Source organism: Rhinoderma darwinii, chromosome 8 (assembly GCF_050947455.1).
Source record: "Rhinoderma darwinii isolate aRhiDar2 chromosome 8, aRhiDar2.hap1, whole genome shotgun sequence".
Taxonomy (NCBI): domain Eukaryota; kingdom Metazoa; phylum Chordata; class Amphibia; order Anura; family Rhinodermatidae; genus Rhinoderma; species Rhinoderma darwinii.
In genome coordinates this window covers 4,794,122-4,816,518 of record NC_134694.1, presented here as the reverse complement: position 1 = coordinate 4,816,518, position 22,397 = coordinate 4,794,122, and the positions used below count along the sequence as shown (strand labels likewise).

Genomic DNA, 22,397 nt, shown 5'->3' with positions numbered 1-22,397 from the left:
AGGTCAAGCCATAAGTTTTTAAAGGAAATCTGTCAACATGGACTGTCCCTTTAAATTAGGGTAAGTTACAGGGCATCATTTGCATGTGTCGCTATTGATTGTGCCACGATCATCTTAAATGCATTTTATCATGAGCAATCATGGGGTCACGAAACATGTCCCCCCAGGCCTGAAGTATCAAAATGTCTCCCAGGTAATGGGGCCTTGTTATACATAACGAATAATCAGAGCCCAAAGTTGAAACAGTAAGGGGCCGCGTGGGGCGATACTGAACACGATAAGTTTTACTTACAATAATATGATCGCAATTCTAATATAAATTGACTTCACAGCACAGCTGAAAAGCAACAACAGGTTAGTCTCCTATTGTGCTGACATCTAGTGGCCAATATAAAAACTGCAATCTCAAAATTTATTAATTTTTTTTGTCCCGTATGCAGTTACAGTCAAAATAATACAAATAAAGCTACTTTCTGATGTTAGCGTCACTTTAAATAGTAAGTAATAAATAAAAAAATGATATATATATATATTCAAATAAAAGACCAAAGTAGTTCTTCAAATCGCAATTTTAATTCAGGGTAGCAGGCACACACAGCACATTTTAGGATGTTTAAGGAAACGAGCACATGGATGAGCGGTGACAAGGAAAGTATTTGCCCCTTTGCGGGACCCCCGGACTATAATTGTCTTCCTATGTTCAAGGCTGTAAATCTTTAGTTACTGAGTGGGAAGATTGCGGTAAGTGGTGGCCCAAAACCTAACAAAAGGCGAGCGCAGATCCTGTTTCATGGATTTATAAGTGATCTTGTTGTTGATTTCCAGGTATTGTCCATAATCTGTGGAGTAGATTAACCAAGGAGTGGGGACCTTCGATTTTCCAGTGTTTGGATCTCTGTGTGAAAAAAACAACAAAGGAAAAGAGTAAAAATCTGGGTGCGGGTTCTGTGATCAACTCATAAATGCAATCCTATCGGCTGCAGTCTAGTCAAAAATGTCTCTGGAGGATATAATAGTGCTGGAGTGATATAAGAGGAGCGGCTGATATCAGTCACACATATGATGTAATGTCTCTGGAGGATATAATAGTGCTGGAGTGATATAAGAGGAGCGGCTGATATCAGTCACACATATGATGTAATGTCTCTGGAGGATATAATAGTGCTGGAGTGTTATAAGAGGAGCGGCTGATATCAGTCACATATATGATGTAATGTCTCTGGAGGATATAATAGTGCTGGAGTGATATAAGATGAGCGGCTGATATCAGTCACATATGATGTAATGTCTCTGGAGGATATAATAGTGCTGGAGTGTTATAAGAGGAGCGGCTGATATCAGTCACACATATGATGTAATGTCTCTGGAGGATATAATAGTGCTGGAGTGATATAAGAGGAGCGGCTGATATCAGTCACATATATGATGTAATGTCTCTGGAGGATATAATAGTGCTGGAGTGTTATAAGAGGAGCGGCTGATATCAGTCACACATATGATGTAATGTCTCTGGAGGATATAATAGTGCTGGAGTGATATAAGAGGAGCGGCTGATATCAGTCACACATATGATGTAATGTCTCTGGGGGATATAATAGTGCTGGAGTGATATAAGAGGAGCGGCTGATATCAGTCACACATATGATGTAATGTCTCTGGAGGATATAATAGTGCTGGAGTGATATAAGAGGAGCGGCTGATATCAGTCACACATATGATGTAATGTCTCTGGAGGATATAATAGTACTGGAGTGTTATAAGAGGAGCGGCTGATATCAGTCACACATATGATGTAATGTCTCTGGAGGATATAATAGTGCTGGAGTGATATAAGAGGAGCGGCTGATGTCAGTCACATATGATGTAATGTCTCTGGAGGATATAATAGTACTGGAGTGATATAAGAGGAGCGGCTGATATCAGTCACACATGATGTAATGTCTCTGGAGAATATACTAGTGCTGGAGTGTTATAAGAGGAGCGGCTGATATCAGTCACACATGATGTAATGTCTCTGGAGGATATAATAGTGCTGGAGTGTTATAAGAGGATCGGCTGATATCAGTCACATAGGATATAATAGTGCTGGAGTGTTATAAGAGGAGCGGCTGATATCAGTCACATATGATGTAATGTCTCTGGAGGATATAATAGTACTGGAGTGATATAAGAGGAGCGGCTGATATCAGTCACACATATGATATAATGTCTCTGGAGGATATAATAGTGCTGGAGTGATATAAGAGGAGCGGCTGATATCAGTCACACATGATGTAATGTCTCTGGAGGATATAATAGTGCTGGAGTGATATAAGAGGAGCGGCTGATATCAGTCACATATGATGTAATGTCTCTGGGGGATATAATAGTACTGGAGTGATATAAGAGGAGCGGCTGATATCAGTCACACATATGATGTAATGTCTCTGGAGGATATAATAGTGCTGGAGTGATATAAGAGGAGCGGCTGATATCAGTCACATATGATGTAATGTCTGGAGGATATAATAGTACTGGAGTGATATAAGAGGAGGGGCTGATATCAGTCACACATATGATGTAATGTCTCTGGAGGATATAATAGTGCTGGAGTGATATAAGAGGAGCGGCTGATATCAGTCACATATGATGTAATGTCTCTGGAGGATATAATAGTGCTGGAGTGATATAACAGGAGCGGCTGATATCAGTCACATATGATGTAATGTCTCTGGAGGATATAATAGTGCTGGAGTGATATAAGAGGAGCGGCTGATATCAGTCACACATATGATGTAATGTCTCTGGAGGATATAATAGTGCTGGAGTGATATAAGAGGAGCGGCTGATATCAGTCACACATGATGTAATGTCTCTGGAGGATATAATAGTGCTGGAGTGTTATAAGAGGAGCGGCTGATATCAGTCACATATGATGTAATGTCTCTGGAGGATATAATAGTACTGGAGTGTTATAAGAGGAGCGGCTGATATCAGTCACATATGATGTAATGTCTGGAGGATATAATAGTACTGGAGTGTTATAAGAGGAGCGGCTGATATCAGTCACATATGATGTAATGTCTCTGGAGGATATAATAGTGCTGGAGTGATATAAGAGGAGCGGCTGATATCAGTCACACATCATGTAATGTCTCTGGAGGATATAATAGTGCTGGAGTGATATAAGAGGAGCGGCTGATATCAGTCACACATATGATGTAATGTCTCTGGAGGATATAATAGTGCTGGAGTGATATAAGAGGAGCGGCTGATATCAGTCACACATGATGTAATGTCTCTGGAGGATATAATAGTGCTGGAGTGTTATAAGAGGAGCGGCTGATATCAGTCACACATATGATGTAATGTCTCTGGATGATATAATAGTACTGGAGTGATATAAGAGGAGCGGCTGATATCAGTCATATATTATGTAATGTCTGGAGTATATAATAGTACTGGAGTGTTATAAGAGGAGAGGCTGATATCAGTCACACATATGATGTAATGTCTCTGGAGGATATAATAGTACTGGAGTGTTATAAGAGGAGAGGCTGATATCAGTCACACATATGATGTAATGTCTCTGGAGGATATAATAGTACTGGAGTGTTATAAGAGGAGAGGCTGATATCAGTCACACATATGATGTAATGTCTCTGGAGGATATAATAGTACTGGAGTGTAATAAGAGGAGCGGCTGATATCAGTCACACATATGATGTAATGTCTCTGGAGGATATAATAGTACTGGAGTGATATAAGAGGAGCGGCTGATATCAGTCACACATATGATGTAATGTCTGGAGGATATAATAGTGCTGGAGTGATATAAGAGGAGCGGCTGATATCAGTCACACATATAATGTAATGTCTCTGGAGGATATAATAGTGCTGGAGTGATATAAGAGGAGCGGCTGATATCAGTCACATATGATGTAATGTCTCTGGAGGATATAATAGTACTGGAGTGATATAAGAGGAGCGGCTGATATCAGTCACACATATGATGTAATGTCTCTGGAGGATATAATAGTACTGGAGAGATATAAGAGGAGCGGCTGATATCAGTCACACATATGATGTCATGTCTCTGGAGATTCTCCGCACAGGAGATAAATGACATATGTTAGGGTTCATAGGGGAGGTTTCTACACCTCCTGTCACCCATCGAAGAACTCTACTGTCTGTCTATCCAGCCTGAAATGGCTGATAACAGGAAGTAATAGATTGTATACACCTGTCCGACAGTCAACCCATAAATTGTTTATTATTATTAAAGCTGAGCACTTGTCTTACCCGGTTGCAGCAAAGTTGGTCCAGTAAGCTATCATAGCCTCAGAGACGTCCCTGTCCTGGGGTCTGTAGGCCAGAGGGTTATTGAATGGTTTACCAAACAGGAACTGGAGGTCTTCTGCGTGATCGGCGCCCACCCAGTTGGGGTATACAGGCATACGGGTTGGATGAGTGAACAGGTAGCTGTATGTCTTGGCGTTCCTATAATCAGAAACAATATAACAATACAGAAATATATAGATTCGTTTTATAAAGTGATATGGAGCATGCTGGTATAACCTGGGCATCTTCTGTATATAATTATAGATGTACAGCTGGTATAAGTTATACATCTTCTTGTATATAGTGATATGGAGCATGCTTGTATAACCTGGGTATCTTCTGTATATAATTATATATATACAGCTGGTATAAGTTATACATCTTCCTGTATATAGTGATATGGAGCATGCTGGTATAACCCGGGTATCTTCTGTATATAATTATATATGTACAGCTGGTATAAGTTATACATCTTCTTGTATATAGTGATATGGAGTATGCTGGAATAACCTGGGTATCTTCTGTATATAATTATATATGTACAGCTGGTATAAGTTATACATCTTCTTTTATATAGTGATATGGAGCATGCTGGTATAACCTGGGCATCTTCTGTATATAATTCTATATGTACAGCTGGTATAAGTTATACATCTTCCTGTATATAGTGATATGGAGCATGCTGGTATAACCTGGGTATCTTCTGTGTATAATTATATATGTACAGCTGGTATAAGTTATACATCTTCTTGTATATAGTGATATGGAGCATGCTGGTATAACCTGGGTATCTTCTGTATATAATTATATATGTACAGCTGGTATAAGTTATACATCTTCCTGTATATAGTGATATGGAGCATGCTGGTATAACCTGGGTATCTCCTGTATATAATTATATATGTACGGCTGGTATAAGTTATACATCTTCTTGTATATAGTGATATGGAGCCAGCTGGTATAACCTGGGTATCTTCTGTATATAATTATATATGTACAGCTGGTATAAGTTACACATCTTCTTGTATATACTGATATGGAGCATGCTGGTATAACCTGGGTATCTTCTGTATATAATTATATATGTACAGCTGGTATAAGTTATACATCTTCCTGTATATAATTATATATGTACAGCTGGTATAAGTTATACATCTTCTTGTATATAGTGATATGGGGCATGCTGGTATAACCTGGGTATCTTCTGTATATAATTATATATGTACAGCTGGTATAAGTTATACATCTTCCTGTATATAATTATATATGTACAGCTGGTATAAGTTATACATCTTCTTGTATATAGTGATATGGGGCATGCTGGTATAACCTGGGTATCTTCTGTATATAATTATATATGTACAGCTATAAGTTATACATCTTCCTGTATATAGTGATATGGAGCATGCCGGTATAACCTGGGTATCTTCTGTATATAATTATATATGTGCAGCTGGTATAAGTTATACATCTTCTTGTATATAGTGATATGGAGCATGCTGGTATAACCTGGGCATCTTCTGTATATAATTATAGATGTACGGCTGGTATAAGTTATACATTTTCTTGTATATAGTGATATGGAGCATGCTGGTATAACCTGGGTATCTTCTGTATATAATTATATATGTACGGCTGGTATAAGTTATACATCTTCTTGTATATAGTGATATGGAGCATGCTGGTATAACCTGGATATCTCCTGTATATAATTATATATGTACAGCTGGTATAAGTTATACATCTTCCTGTATATAGTGATATGGAGCATGCCGGTATAACCTGGGTATCTTCTGTATATAATTATATATGTGCAGCTGGTATAAGTTATACATCTTCTTGTATATAGTGATATGGAGCATGCTGGTATAACCTGGGCATCTTCTGTATATAATTATAGATGTACGGCTGGTATAAGTTATACATCTTCTTGTATATAGTGATATGGAGCATGCTGGTATAACCTGGGTATCTCCTATATATAATTATATATGTACAGCTGGTATAAGTTATACATCTTCTTGTATATAGTGATATGGAGCATGCTGGTATAACCTGGGTATCTTCTGTATATAATTATATATGTACAGCTGGTATAAGTTATACATCTTCTTGTATATAGTGATATGGAGCATGCTGGTATAACCTGGGCATCTGTATATAATTATATATGTACAGCTGGTATAAGTTATACATCTTCCTGTATATAGTGATATGGAGCATGCTGGTATAACCTGGGTATCTTCTGTGTATAATTATATATGTACAGCTGGTATAAGTTATACATCTTCTTGTATATAGTGATATGGAGCATGCTGGTATAACCTGGGTATCTCCTATATATAATTATATATGTACAGCTGGTATAAGTTATACATCTTCTTGTATATAGTGATATGGAGCATGCTGGTATAACCTGGGTATCTTCTGTATATAATTATATATGTACAGCTGGTATAAGTTATACATCTTCTTGTATATAGTGATATGGAGCATGCTGGTATAACCTGGGCATCTGTATATAATTATATATGTACAGCTGGTATAAGTTATACATCTTCCTGTATATAGTGATATGGAGCATGCTGGTATAACCTGGGTATCTTCTGTGTATAATTATATATGTACAGCTGGTATAAGTTATACATCTTCTTGTATATAGTGATATGGAGTATGCTGGTATAACCTGGGTATCTTCTGTATATAATTATATATGTACAGCTGGTATAAGTTATACATCTTCTTGTATATAGTGATATGGAGCATGCTGGTATAACCTGGGTATCTTCTGTATATAATTATATATGTACAGCTGGTATAAGTTATACATCTTCTTGTATATAGTGATATGGAGCATGCTGGTATAACCTGGGTATCTTCTGTATATAATTATATATGTACAGCTGGTATAAGTTATACATCTTCCTGTATATAGTGATATGGGGCATGCTGGTATAACCTGGGTATCTCCTGTATATAATTATATATGTACGGCTGGTATAAGTTATACATCTTCTTGTATATAGTGATATGGAGCATGCTGGTATAACCTGGGTATCTTCTGTATATAATTATATATGTACAGCTGGTATAAGTTATACATCTTCTTGTATATAGTGATATGGAGTATGCTGGTATAACCTGGGTATCTTCTGTATATAATTATATATGTACAGCTGGTATAAGTTATACATCTTCTTGTATATAGTGATATGGAGCATGCTGGTATAACCTGGGTATCTTCTGTATATAATTATATATGTACAGCTGGTATAAGTTATACATCTTCTTGTATATAGTGATATGGAGCATGCTGGTATAACCTGGGTATCTTCTGTATATAATTATATATGTACAGCTGGTATAAGTTATACATCTTCTTGTATATAGTGATATGGGGCATGCTGGTATAACCTGGGTATCTTCTGTATATAATTATATATGTACAGCTGGTATAAGTTATACATCTTCCTGTATATAGTGATATGGAGCATGCCGGTATAACCTGGGTATCTTCTGTATATAATTATATATGTGCAGCTGGTATAAGTTATACATCTTCTTGTATATAGTGATATGGAGCATGCTGATATAACCTGGGTATCTTCTGTATATAATTATATATGTACGGCTGGTATAAGTTATACATCTTCCTGTATATAGTGATATGGAGCACGCTGGTATAACCTGGGTATCTTCTGTATATAATTATATATGTACGGCTGGTATAAGTTATACATCTTCCTGTATATAGTGAAATGGAGCATGCTGGTATAACCTGGGTATCTTCTGTATATAATTATATATGTACAGCTGGTATAAGTTATACATCTTCTTGTATATAGTGATATGTAGCATGCTGGTATAACCTGGGTATCTTCTGTATATAATTATATATGTACAGCTGGTATAAGTTATACATCTTCTTGTATATAGTGATATGGAGCATGCTGGTATAACCTGGGTATCTTCTGTATATAATTATATATGTACAGCTGGTATAAGTGATACATCTTCTTGTATATAGTGATATGGAGCATGCTGGTATAACCTGGGTATCTTCTGTATATAATTATATATGTACAGCTGGTATAAGTTATACATCTTCTTGTATATAGTGATATGGAGCATGCTGGTATAACCTGGGTATCTTCTGTATATAATTATATATATACAGCTGGTATAAGTTATACATCTTCTTGTATATAGTGATATGGAGCATGCTGGTATAACCTGGGTATCTTCTGTATATAATTATATATATACAGCTGGTATAAGTTATACATCTTCTTGTATATAGTGATATGAAGCATGCTGGTATAACCTGGGTATCTTCTGTATATAATTATATATGTACAGCTGGTATAAGTTATACATCTTCCTGTATATAGTGATATGGGGCATGCTGGTATAACCTGGGTATCTTCTGTATATAATTATATATGTACAGTTGGTATAAGTTATACATCTTGTATATAGTGATATGGGCATGCTGGTATAACCTGGGTATCTTCTGTATATAATTATATATGTACAGCTGGTATAAGTTATACATCTTCCTGTATATAGTGATATGGGGCATGCTGGTATAACCTGGGTATCTTCTGTATATAATTATATATGTACAGCTGGTATAAGTTATACATCTTCTTGTATATAGTGATATGGAGCATGCTGGTATAACCTGGGTATCTTCTGTATATAACTATATATGTACAGCTGGTATAAGTTATATATCTTCTTGTATATAGTGATATGGAGCATGCTGGTATAACCTGGGTATCTTCTGTATATAATTATATATGTACAGCTGGTATAAGTTATACATCTTCTTGTATATAGTGATATGGAGCATGCTGGTATAACCTGGGTATCTTCTGTATATAACTATATATGTACAGCTGGTATAAGTTATATATCTTCTTGTATATAGTGATATGGAGCATGCTGGTATAACCTGGGTATCTTCTGTATATAATTATATATGTACAGCTGGTATAAGTTATACATCTTCCTGTATATAGTGATATGGAGCATGCTGGTATAACCTGGGTATCTTCTGTATATAATTATATATGTACAGCTGGTATAAGTTATACATCTTCTTGTATATAGTGATGTGGAGCATGCTGGTATAACCTGGGTATATCCTGTATATAATTATATATGTACAGCTGGTATAAGTTATACATCTTCTTGTATATAGTGATATGGAGCATGCTGGTATAACCTGGGTATATTCTGTGTATAATTATATATGTACAGCTGGTATAAGTTATACATCTTGTATATAGTGATATGGAGCATGCTGGTATAACCTGGGTATCTTCTGTATATAATTATATATGTACAGCTGGTATAAGTTATACATCTCCTTGTATATAGTGATATGGAGCATGCTGGTATAACCCGGGTATCTTCTGTATATAATTATACATGTACAGCTGGTATAAGTTATACATCTTCTTGTATATAGTGATATGGGGCATGCTGGTATAACCTGGGTATCTTCTGTATATAATATACTGTCTTATGTACTATTAATAGGAGACTTACTTGGCATGCTGGTAGTGAAGTGCCAGGGCTTCTTGGGTCGGGACCAGAAAGATGTAGTCCGTCTCTATGTCGATCACGGTCTTCTTTACGACCTCCTGCTCCGGGTTCTCTCCCCAGGTTTCAGTGTACAGGTTGTAAGCGATGTCTAAGGCAGAGGTGCCTTTCGGAAATGTCATCCCTTGCACCAACGTCTGCACCTCGTCCCTGTTAGACAGTCCCCGTTAGATCCCCGGCCGTTATGTGACTGACACTTCTCTATGTTTTACCTCATTCACATCCTGAGAATTAATAGACATTTCTACTAAGACACTCACGGGGTGACCTTCTGGAGGGGTCTGTTAATATCCGGTACATCAATGCCGGCAAAAAGATGCCCATCCATGTTATTGACTCCGACTAGATAGTCCACGTTCTCAGCATTGCCAAAGAGATTCCTGGGCTCGTCCGGAATGAAGTCGCCGTCAATGACCGGAGAATAAGCCAAATAATGTACCAAGGGGTCTGTACGAGAGAGGAGGAGCAGGTGAAGGACAGATCCAAGTACAGGTGGAACTCCAACTTAGTATATACCGCCAAGTGCCATTATCTCGTCCCCCAAGTGTCAGTGTGTCCTTATCCTGTCCCCCAAGTGTCAGCGTATCATTATCCTGTCCCCCAAGTTTCAGTGTCCTTATCCTGTCCCCCAAGTGTCAGCGTATCATTATCCTTTCCCCCAAGTTTCAGCGTATCATTATCCTGTCCCCCAAGTGTCAGCGTATCATTATCCTGTCCCCCAAGTGTCAGCGTATCATTATCCTGTCCCCCAAGTGTCAGTGTATCATTATCCTGTCCCCCAAGTGTCAGCGTATCATTATCCTGTCCCCCAAGTGTCAGTGTGTCATTATCCTGTCCCCCAAGTGTCAGCGTATCATTATCCTGTCCCCCAAGTGTCAGCGTATCATTATCCTTTCCCCCAAGTTTCAGCGTATCATTATCCTGTCCCCCAAGTGTCAGCGTATCATTATCCTGTCCCCCAAGTGTCAGTGTGTCATTATCCTGTACCCCAAGTGTCAGCGTATCATTATCCTGTCCCCCAAGTGTCAGTGTATCATTATCCTGTACCCCAAGTGTCAGCATATCATTATCCTGTCCTCCAAGTGTCAGTGTGTCATTATCCTGTCCCCCAAGTGTCAGTGTCATTATCCTGTACCCCAAGTGTCAGTGTATCATTATCCTGTACCCCAAGTGTCAGTGTGTCATTATCCTGTACCCCAAGTGTCAGTGGGTTCATTATCCTGTCCCCCAAGTGTCAGTGTCATTATCCTGTACCCCAAGTGTCAGTGTATCATTATCCTGTACCCCAAGTGTCAGTGTATCATTATCCTGTACCCCAAGTGTCAGTGTGTCATTATCCTGTACCCCAAGTGTCAGTGGGTTCATTATCCTGTCCCCCAAGTGTCAGCTCTTTATCTTTAGTATTCTCACATTGTAAGTTGGTGAATGCCAGTTGATAGGCCAGGGTGATGGCCTTGGCGTCAGTCTTTTTCAAGCAGTTTGCCAGGGCTGCGGTGTCATTCACCGGGCATCCGACTCTTGAAGCCAGCTGCAATAATGAGATTGATTTTCAATAAATATTCCTTTGGGAACGGCCATCCCATCAATCAAGAAAAAAAAAATCAAAATTATTTGGCCCAAAATGCCTGAAAAGTGACCGAATTTAGATGAATTACCTGTTTGGCCCACTTGAGAGGATCTCGTTGTATTGCCCATGGGCACAGTCCTACCCCGCTCTGGCCGATTGCTCGCTTGATGAGTCCCACATTGTAAGGAGTCAGAGTCTGGACCACAGATGAAAGAAAAATGAAGTAAGATCACAGTTACCCGTAAACAGAGGTCCAATAAAATCCTGTCCTGACCGCCATACCAGCTTCAATATGAGGGGGCTCCAGATATACCGCACGCTTGGCATGTGCCGGCAGGAGGATGGAGCGGACATTTGCAGTTTCGGTATGAGCCTGTGCACCTACTTAGGGTGTCAATACACATTAGATGAAAGTTGGGCCCGGGCGACTATCTAATGTGTATGGGGGTCCACCACTAAGGCTCAATCTGTATTTACCTCCCAATGACCTGAACTGATGCCAGAATATAGATCACCCCCTAGTGGTGGCAATCAGTAGGTCAAATTTTTGCATGCGGAGGAATAGGGGAGCTAAACAAACAAGACTGCAAAGCCGTATCAAGTATAAAATGCAGATCTGATGGCGTCCACAGACCGCGAGTGATCAGGAAGCAACCAAATCCAGTATTTCTGAGCGTATTACCTGCAGGGAGACACTGGCGGCCCCAGCGGACTCCCCGAAGATGGTGATGTTATCGACGTTTCCTCCAAAGCCAGCAATGTTCCTCTTGACCCACGCGATGGCCATATGCTGATCCCACAGACCATAATTTCCTAGTTACAACATGTAAATGGATAAATAAGTCAAAATGAATTATAGAAAAAGGATCTGAGCAAGGAAATTGACAAGTGTCTCCTTAAAGAGAACCTGTCACTAGGTCATATAGGTTGAACTGGTTATTGATCTGAATCACGCTGTCTCCCTGATTCCAGCGCTGTTTTTCTTTTTTCCCTGGACCCCCCAGTTCCAGCGATATGGCCCTCTGTTGTGTTGGCTCCCTATAGGCTGTAATTAGCCAACAGGGTGAAGCTAGCTTCCCTGTCTCTGATGCTGACCAATCAGCACAAAGCAGCTTGAGAGTAGTTCACGCCCTGTTGGCTAACTACAGAAAATGGGCAATATCTCTGGAACCGGGGGGTCCAGGAAAAAAAGAAAAACAGCGCTGGGATCAGGGGGACAGCGCCATTCAGGTCAGTAACCAGTTCAGCATACATGCCCTAGTGACAGGTCCTCTTTAAGACAATGCAGGGAGCACAGGAGAAACGGGTCATATTCTAGGACAACAGAACTAAACATCACAGAAAATGCATTGCAGGAAGAAGTCTGTACGTCAGGATTTTAAGATATGGAAATAATTAATAAGAAGTCTTACCGGGGGCGTTGGCGTCTCCAGTGCTGAGGAATCCCAGGGGTCCCACGCGGTAGTTGAAGGTCACCACAATGACATTGCCTCGAATGGCCAGCTCTTCTCCATCATACAGGTAATTGTCTAGGAAGTTGGCTCCTTGTCCACCTCCAAGTAAAAACCCTCCGCCGTAAATCCAGACCATGACGGGTAATTTCGTTGACACTAAATGTAAGAGAAACACACACAAAAAGAGGGATCTAGAAGTCCTTCAGGGCAGCATTCACAATACTGATGGTTTCCTATTAATTATGAGATTACAGGATCTCATATCAGACCCTGCTGGTTCAGTGTCTGCACAGGCCATGCTCTGAAATCTGTACACCCGGCTCTGCTCTTGTCTGATTGAGATCATATTCTAGAAACCTGTGCAGAGCATTATGGGACATCACATCATTTTTTTCACTGATTCTGCACCGGATGTGCTCTATACCTGATGAGCGGGATTGAGGGACCCAAATATTCAGGTAGAGACAGTCCAATTCTCCACGTACGTCATTCTGGACAAGGTTCGACTGCATGCAGCGTGGTTTGTACTTTGTGGTTTTCAGGGTTCCTACAGAAAATATCAAAGAAGCGAAATTCAATGACATTGTGAAAGTTTTTAGTTTATTTTTGTATCAGTCACTTGTGGGGTCACCAGCGCCGGGTAATGCAAAAAAACTTTAATTGTGCCAAAACTTCCTGTCCTCTTGCCTGGGCTGGTTATGATGTCCGCTGTAATTACCTGATGTATGACCGGCAGATTGTTAAAGTAAGTAACATGTTAAGATTTACTATTAAATACTAGATTATACTCCAAAGCTGCCATCACAATTCTACAATTTTTCTGGTTGTTATTGGAAACAGTCAGCAAGCCCGAGCAGAGGAACATTCCTAACAGCTTAACTGAGCGCCTTAAATTTGGTTAGCTAGTTAGTTTTTCCGTTTTAGATGACTACAGTGTCCAGAATGCAAATAACCAGGACAAGCTCTTTGCAGAAACTGACTAAGCAGGGGGACTACTTTTAGAGGTTTGGAAGGTATAAGCATTAAAGCTGCAGAATAGTGTGTGCAGCTCTGGAGTATAATACAGGATGTAACCCAGGATCAGTACAGGATAAGTAATGTATGTACACAGTGACTCTACCAGCAGAATAGTGAGCGCAGCTCTGGAGTATAATACAGGATGTAACTCAGGATCAGTACAGGATAAGTAATGTAATGTATGTACACAGTGACTCCACCAGCAGAATAGTGAGTGCAGCTCTGGAGTATAATACAGGATGTAACTCAGGATCAGTACAGGATAAGTAATGTATGTACACAGTGACTCCACCAGCAGAATAGTGAGGGCAGCTCTGGAGTATAATACAGGATGTAACTCAGGATCAGTACAGGATAAGTAATGTAATGTATGTACACAGTGACTCCACCAGCAGAATAGTGAGTGCAGCTCTGGAGTATAATACAGGATGTAACTCAGGATCAGTACAGGATAAGTAATGTATGTACACAGTGACTCCACCAGCAGAATAGTGAGTGCAGCTCTGGAGTATAATACAGGATATAACTCAGGATGAGTACAGGATAAGTAATGTATGTACACAGTGACTCCACCAGCAGAATAGTGAGTGCAGCTCTGGAGTATAATACAGGATGTAACTCAGGATCAGTACAGGATAAATAATGTAATGTATGTACACAGTGACTCCACCAGCAGAATAGTGAGTGCAGCTCTGGAGTATAATACAGGATGTAACTCGGGATCAGTACAGGATAAGTAATGTAATGTATGTACACAGTGACTCTACCAGCAGAATAGTGAGTGCAGCTCTGGAGTATAATACAGGATATAACTCAGGATGAGTACAGGATAAGTAATGTATGTACACAGTGACTCCACCAGCAGAATAGTGAGTGCAGCTCTGGAGTATAATACAGGATGTAACTCAGGATCAGTACCGGATAACTAATGTAATGTATGTACACAGTGACTCCACCAGCAGAATAGTGAGTGCAGCTCTGGAGTATAATACAGGATGTAACTCAGGATGGTTATAAATGGTTACATGGTCATAAATATCCAAATAGCCCTTGGCAGAAAAATGGTTCCCCACCCCTGGACTACAATGATGTTCAGCGGTAAATATTCACTATATATACTGTATATATTCACACTCACTCACCTGACCAGCCTGGGTGCTTTTCGGGTTTTTCCAAAACCTTAGTCGGAGCACCAAATGGAATTCCCTTGAAAATATCAATATAATCTGCGGCGATGATGCCAATTTTCTTACTGGTTCCTTCAACAAATCCCCCTTCTGTGTGCACCACGCCCAGCTGTGAATGGAAGGTGAATGCATATCAGTCACTTTGTGTACTCCATAAATATTCGTGACTCTAATACCATGAATAATAAACTACGAAGCTGTAATATTATATATATACCGACACATTCAAATTATCACATGATCCGAGATCAGCCAATCAAATTTGACTTTCACTTTTTAGTGAATGGATTGTGTGTTGCCATTACAATAAAATATGTTTTTCCCATGAACAGCGCCACTCTATACCATGGTTGTGTTTGGTATTACAGCTCAGGAGCAATCAAGAGTGTAACTGTTCCTGGGGGGTGGGGTGGGGGGGGGGGGGCGGGTGGACCCATCAGAACTTTTGTTTCAACTTTGACAACCCAATTCCCCACAATTTTAAGATGTCTGCTTGCTGTGGGGGAATAGACACATTTTTCTTTACATCCAGAGGTTGAAAATCTGTCCTAATAATAACCAACTGAGACCGAAGAGAGACTTCTGATACACTGTAACGAGTCCAGCAGCGGTGTTAGTTGGACATGAACAGGACAGGTTTTTAGACTCTAAAATGCAAACAAGAATGTTTGTGATTCCATTCCTCATCATTCAAGATCTCTGCTTGCTGTAAGAGAATGCAAAGTATATGACAAAATTTGAGCATGTCGGCTGTACGTTACAACCGACACTTCATTGTAATGAACGGGATACCGTTCGTTTAACCCCTTAGATGCTACTGTCAAGACCAACTGCGTCTAAGCAACTGCGTCTAAGCCATTAGAAAAAAAGAGGGCGGCCCCCTCTGACGTCTCATCGCCCCCCAATAAAAATTATTAAAAGTTCAAAATCACTCAATTTCCCATTTTACACCAAAAGCAACGGAAAACAAAAAAAAGTAACATAACCGGTATCGCCGCGTCCGTAAAACTCGGAACTATTACAATATACTATTATTTAACCCGCACGGTGAACGCTGTAATAAAAAAAAAAAAAGTTAAACAATTTGAAACCGAGCCCTCGTACGGAAAAACAAGAAATTATAGCTTTTGGAAGGTGAATATTGAGGTAGACACATTAAACCCTCTGACTCACCGTCGCAGCGCGGGCAGCGGCCAAAAAACTGGAGAAAGCCAAGAAAATGAGCAAGTGTGCCATCCTCTCTCCTGGACGAGTTCTCTTCTCCAGTAGCCCCACGCCACACCCGGGCACGCTTATATAACCCACCTCACCAGGTGACCAGTGACATTGGTATTACTGCCAGGAGAGCCGCTGCCAATATGTGTGAGAGTGTGACCAGCTGTGCCCCATGTATCTGGATGGGCACAGTGGGCACTGGTCTGTGTACTAGATCTCCGCTCCTTAGAGCAACATCACATTTTCCATTGATAATCATTAATTAACGTGATATAAAGAAACAGTGAAACTGCCGAGATATAAACCAGACCCAAGAACCACCTATTAAATGACATTATAATATCTGCTGTATCTAAGCCTATCATGTGTGATACTGTCTGCTGAGCTGTGTATCTAAGCCTATCATGTGTGATACTGCCTGCTGAGCTGTGTATCTAAGCCTATCATGTGTGATACTGCCTGCTGAGCTGTGTATCTAATCCTATCATGTGTGATACTGTCTGCTGAGCTGTGTATCTAATCCTATTGTGATACTGTCTGCTGAGCTGTGTATCTAACCCTATCATGTGTGATACTGCCTGCTGAGCGGTGTATCTAATCCTATGTGTGATACTGTCTGCTGAGCTGTGTATCTAAGCCTATCATGTGTGATACTGTCTGCTGAGCTGTGTATCTAATCCTATCATGTGTGATACTACCTGCTGAGCCGTGTATCTAATCCTATCCTGTGTGATAGTCTGCTGAGCTGTGTATCTAATCCTATCATGTGTGATACTGTCTGCTGAGCTGTGTATCTAATCCTATCATGTGTGATAGTGTCTGCTGAGCCACCGTATCTAATCCTATCCTGTGTGATACTGCCTGCTGAGCCGCTGCATCTAATCCTATCATGTGTGATACTGTCTGCTGAGCTGTGTATCTAATCCTATCATGTGTGATACTGTCTGCTGAGCTGTGTATCTAATCCTATCATGTGTGATAGTGTCTGCTGAGCTGTATATCTAATCCTATCATGTGTGATACTGTCTGCTGAGCTGTGTATCTAATCCTATCATGTGTGATAGTGTCTGCTGAGGCACCGTATCTAATCCTATCCTGTGTGATACTGTCTGCTGAGCTGCTGTATCTAATCCTATCCTGTGTGATACTGTCTGCTGAGCTGCTGTATCTAATCCTATCCTGTGTGATAGTCTGCTGAGCTGTGTATCTAATCCTATCATGTGTGATACTGTGTGCTGAGCTGTGTATCTAACTATGAATTTGGTTTCAACTGTGTTTTTATTGAAAATTTTTCAACAATATACATATAACTTAGAGCAGCATGAAGGGCCATGCAATTCACATAGTAAGACAGTAACTTTCAATAGACAGACAAAACATCTGGGAAAAAACACAGGGGTTTAAGGGGGTGAGGGGGGGGGGATAGTCGGAGCTCCACCTACCACCTAATCTTGAGTTCCCTGTATCCAATACTTGTCCCACGGGTCCCACACCACTTTGAACCTGTCCAGTTCATTGTCAATAGAGGCCGTCATATGCTCCATTGTACGTATTTCCCTAATTCTAGTTACTAAGTCGATGTGGGAGGGAGGGGTTGTCTGTCTCCATTTCCATGCTATCAACGTCTTAGCGGCTGTAAGAAAGTGTCGAAAGAGTCGAGCTGGTGATTTCCCCAAAGACCTAGGGGGAACATTTAGGAGGTAATGAAGAGGGTCTAAGGGAATATCCTGCTGCAACACCGCCAATGCCAGGTTCTTAACTTCCAACCAATACTGTTGTACCAGTGAACAGCTCCAGAAAATATGGAACAGATCACCTCTCTGACCTCTACATCGCCAGCAATCCGACGGAATACCCGGATTGAAGCTATGCAGAAAGGCAGGGGTATGGTACCAAAACATAAGGATTTTATATTGGTTTTCCTTATATGCAGTGCAGATGGAGGTTTTAGCTGCTTGCGACCAAATAATCTGCCACAATGAGAGCGGGATGGATTTATTCAGTAAGGCCTCCCACTTCAACATGTATCTATGCCCAGGCGGAGGGGGACCCTCCGGGGATAGCAATAATGCATAAATGGCTGAGATAAGCCCCCTAGTGGTGGTAGCATACCGACATAACCTTTCGAAGCTTGTAGGTGCAGTAACCCGCGTGGATCTAAAAGTTTGCTGCATGTAATGTCTAACCTGAAGATAGTGAAAGAACGCAGCGGAGGGAATATTATGATGTTTTTGAAAGTATGAAAACGGGTGAAGCTCTTGCGTGTGGGGATCAACCATATCAGCCAGGTGAAATACCTCAATTCCCGTCCACAATCGGACTATTCGGGAGGTAGTGCCCCCCGGGATAGTGGGAGTGTAGAGTACCGAAGTCAAGGGCGGGCAACCCGATGCCAATTGGAAGCGGTTTTTACAGGTTTCCCACACCTCCCTTTGAAATCTCATGGGACCCAATAAAGATGCAGTCGGCATTACCAGTGGGTTGCCCCATAACAGGGAGTTTGGGTGGACCGGGGCCATCCATAGCTTCTCTATTTCGGTCCATTTATTGTACGCCCTTAAAGACACCCAGCTGGGTATGCGACGGAGGTGTGCCGCCCAGTAGTACTTCACCACATCAGGGACCGATAGCCCACCCGCAGATCGACCCGATAATAAAACTGATTTCGGAATTCGATGTCTGCCGGAGTGCCATATGAACCTGAGGATAGAAGACTGCATGGCCCGCAATTCCTTCATAGGTACTGCTACCGGCAAAGTCTCAAAGTAGTACAGTAATTTAGGGAGCAAGGTCATTTTGACCGCTGCTATGCGCCCAAAAAATGACATGGGAAGAGGATCCCACCTGGCCATTAGCTGACGTAGCTCTACAAACAGAGAGGGGAAATTAGCCTTGTAAACCGACGTATAGGAGGGAGTGAGTTGAACTCCTAAATAAGTCAGGGAGGTTTCCTTCCAGTTGTAGGTGTAGTTGTGTTTGAGTAGCTGGAGCTCCTGGTGTGGGACATTAAGAGGGAGCGCTTCCGTTTTAGATGTATTAGTTTTATATCCTGACAGCCTCCCATACCTACGGAGAACTGTAGTAAGGTTAGGGAGGGAGGTATGAGGTTTAGTGATAGTCAAGAGGACGTCATCTGCAAACAGGGAAACCTTAAACTCTTTATCTTGTATCTGGACCCCCGCTATATCCCTGGATTTCCGTATTTGAGCTGCTAAAGGTTCTATGCATAGCACAAATAAAAGTGGGGATAGGGGACACCCCTGACGTGTACCATTCCAGATTTGAAACGGAGGGGAGGTGGAGTGTGGGAGTTTAATTGCCGCTGTCGGTTTGGAGTAGAGACCACGCAGTGCTGTCAAATAAGGGCCCGAAATCCCAAATGAATTTAGAGTTTCGAACATAAATGGCCATCCCAAGCGGTCAAACGCCTTCTCTGCATCTAGACTAAGAAGGATCGCCGATTCCTTTTGCTTTTGGAGGGCATCAATGAGGTCAAGGGCCCTTCGTGTGTTGTCTCCTCCTTGCCTAAGAGGCACAAAGCCCACTTGGTCTTTGTGAATCAAAGAAGGGAGCCAAACATTGAGTCTATTAGCTAGAAGACGGGTGAAAATTTTTAGATCCGAATTCAGAAGGGCTATGGGTCTGTAATTGGAGCACTCTGCGTGGTCTCTACCCGGTTTAGGGATCAGCGTGATGTGAGAATGCAGAAATGTTTGAGGGATGGGAGAACCCTGTAGGAATTCATTAAATAACGAAGCCATCCGTGGAACCAAGATCTCCGCAAAGGTCTTATAGTACCCATATGTAAAGCCATCTGGTCCAGGGGCCTTACCACTAGGGAGGTCCTTCAATATATCAAACAATTCCTCCGCAGAGATCGGGGCATTCAGGGATGAAAGCTCCTCATCTTTCAGTTTAGGGAGAGCACAGGAAGAGAGATAGGCTTGCAGCGTTTCCCTCCGGCGAGCCGAATCAGGTGGTAAGGTATTCGGCAGGTGGTATAAGGATTTATAATAGTCATGAAAAAGTGTGGCTATCGTGTCTGGGTGATGCTGGAGTATGCCCGCCTTATCCAGAACCGCCTGTGGAGTACGATCAGTCGCCTGATCCCGCAATAGTCTGGCCAGAAGCGAGTGTGCCTTATTACCTTTGTCATAATATTTCCTTTTTGTGTATAGTAATGACTTTTCTACCCCCTTCATAGCTAAGTCCTTGAGTTGTGCTCTAGCCTCTATCAATTTCCGTAGTGTCGGGACCGCCGGTTTAATCCCCATTTCTCTCTCCAACTTAGTAATTGTCCGATGGAGAGCCACCCGCTTGGCCCGAGAGTCTCTTTTCAATCTAGATCCCATTACTATGCATTGCCCTCTCATCACCGCCTTATGCGCCTCCCAAAGAGTGGATACAGAAGGAACCGATCCCTCATTAAGTGCATAAAATTCCCGCATATGCCCGGCCAGGCTGTCCCTAAGAGAAGGGGACTTAATCAAAGTTTCGTTTAAGCGCCAATGACATACTCTCGTATTTGGTTTCCCTATCTGTAGGGACACAGAAACTGGTGCGTGATCTGACCAAGAGATGGGGTCTATATTCGCCCCCTGGAGCGCACGGAGGGCAGGGACATTACCAAAAAAGTAATCTAAGCGTGTATGAGTGCTGTGCGTATGGGAGAAGAAGGTATAGGACCTATCACCTGGGTGATCCACTCGCCACAAATCATAGAGCTGGTGCTCCCTAATTAGTTGCCTAAAACGTGTAGAAAGTCCTGTAAGGGTGGGCGTCGGAGTAGCGTGTGTAAGAGAGACCCTATCCATGGACGTGGAGAACGGGACATTAAAATCTCCTCCCACCAGCCATGCCCCCCTAGGAAGCTTCTGGAGTTTAGAAAGGAGTCTACGTAGGAATGGAATCTGTGCGGTATTAGGAGAGTAAACGTTACATAAAACAATGGGCTGTCCAAACAAAGTCCCCTCTATTATAACATATCTGCCTTTCGGATCTAGATGTGAGGTGTGAACTTGTATGGGGCAGGAAGCTGCTATCAAAATGGCCACCCCCTCCCTTTTGCGACCTGACGAGGCAGAGTACACAGCAGGATACACCCCTCGGGCAAATTGGAAAGTTCCGGATGAATCTAAGTGTGTTTCCTGCAGAAAAGCAACTTCCGCTCCAAGCGATTTCAGCTCCCTGAGAAGTAAGCGTCTCTTCACATTGGAGTTGAGACCCTTGACATTAAGTGTGACAAATTTAACCATGGTCAAAGATGTATGAAAGAGCAAAGAAGGATGTGGAAAGTGCGGATGTATACAGCTCACAGTTATGTCGGGGCCAGTCCCATGTCGGTTTCAAAGCAATCAGTGTTCTACGGCGTCCTTCTACCTTGGAGGTTCTTGGAGGATTCACTGTCGTCTCAGGTGTTATTTCGGATGAAAGTAGGAGGGAAGGGAAAGACACTGGGGTAAAGACGTACCAGGGAGACAATACACATATCTGCAGTGAGAACAAAGAGAAATGCATGAGATCAATGAATTTCAAACACACTCAGAAAATACTACCAGGGAGAATACTATACCCTGGGGCGGGTGATATTAAAGCAAAAGAAAACTGGTAATACAATATTACCCTTTGCAACTCTCTCTAAAAACAGAGGGAGAACTGCAAAACAAATTACCCCTATCAAAAGAGGAGGTCGGGTCTCAACAGTCGAGGAACCTAGTACAAAAGTACGTATAAATACGTACAGGCCGAGAAAAAACAAAAAGGGGGTGAAAGAGCCAAGTGTATCCCGGGCAATCGCGCCCTGCCACAATTTACGTTAACGAATTAAAGCGAAACAACATAAAATCAGAAATATAATCCTAAATGCATTTTTAGCCTAGGATAGTGCAACTGGTGAGGGGAGCAGCTGGTATGGGTGACCAGGCTCCTTCACATATATTACGGAGGTGCCGTGTATCTGCGCAGCGTCAATCAATTCAAATCAGGTCTTGGTGAACTTCGGGTAGACTGTCGTCTTGGAGAGGTCCT

The 22,397-nt window shown here is 41.4% G+C and overlaps 2 protein-coding genes across 2 annotated transcripts in view; both read right to left on the bottom strand.

The window, feature by feature from the left end:
• Positions 1-554: 554 nt before the first annotated feature.
• On the bottom strand, positions 555-16,481 carry LOC142659030 (bile salt-activated lipase-like). The gene is made up of 11 exons (XM_075834710.1): positions 16,329-16,481; positions 15,111-15,264; positions 13,376-13,498; positions 12,910-13,107; positions 12,180-12,310; positions 11,586-11,693; positions 11,341-11,458; positions 10,191-10,377; positions 9,877-10,080; positions 4,282-4,479; positions 555-895 (listed from the first exon to the last, which is right to left on the bottom strand). The coding sequence occupies exons 1-11, from the start codon at positions 16,389-16,391 to the stop codon at positions 721-723; spliced, it is 1,659 nt and encodes a 552-aa protein (XP_075690825.1). The 5' UTR covers positions 16,392-16,481; the 3' UTR covers positions 555-720.
• Positions 15,213-22,397, bottom strand: part of GTF3C5 (general transcription factor IIIC subunit 5) — a 30,951-nt gene continuing 23,766 nt past the window's right edge. Inside the window, exon 12 of the transcript XR_012850254.1 lies at positions 15,213-15,264. The gene's annotated coding sequence lies outside the window, so the exon portion shown is untranslated. The remainder of the gene's footprint in view (positions 15,265-22,397) is intronic.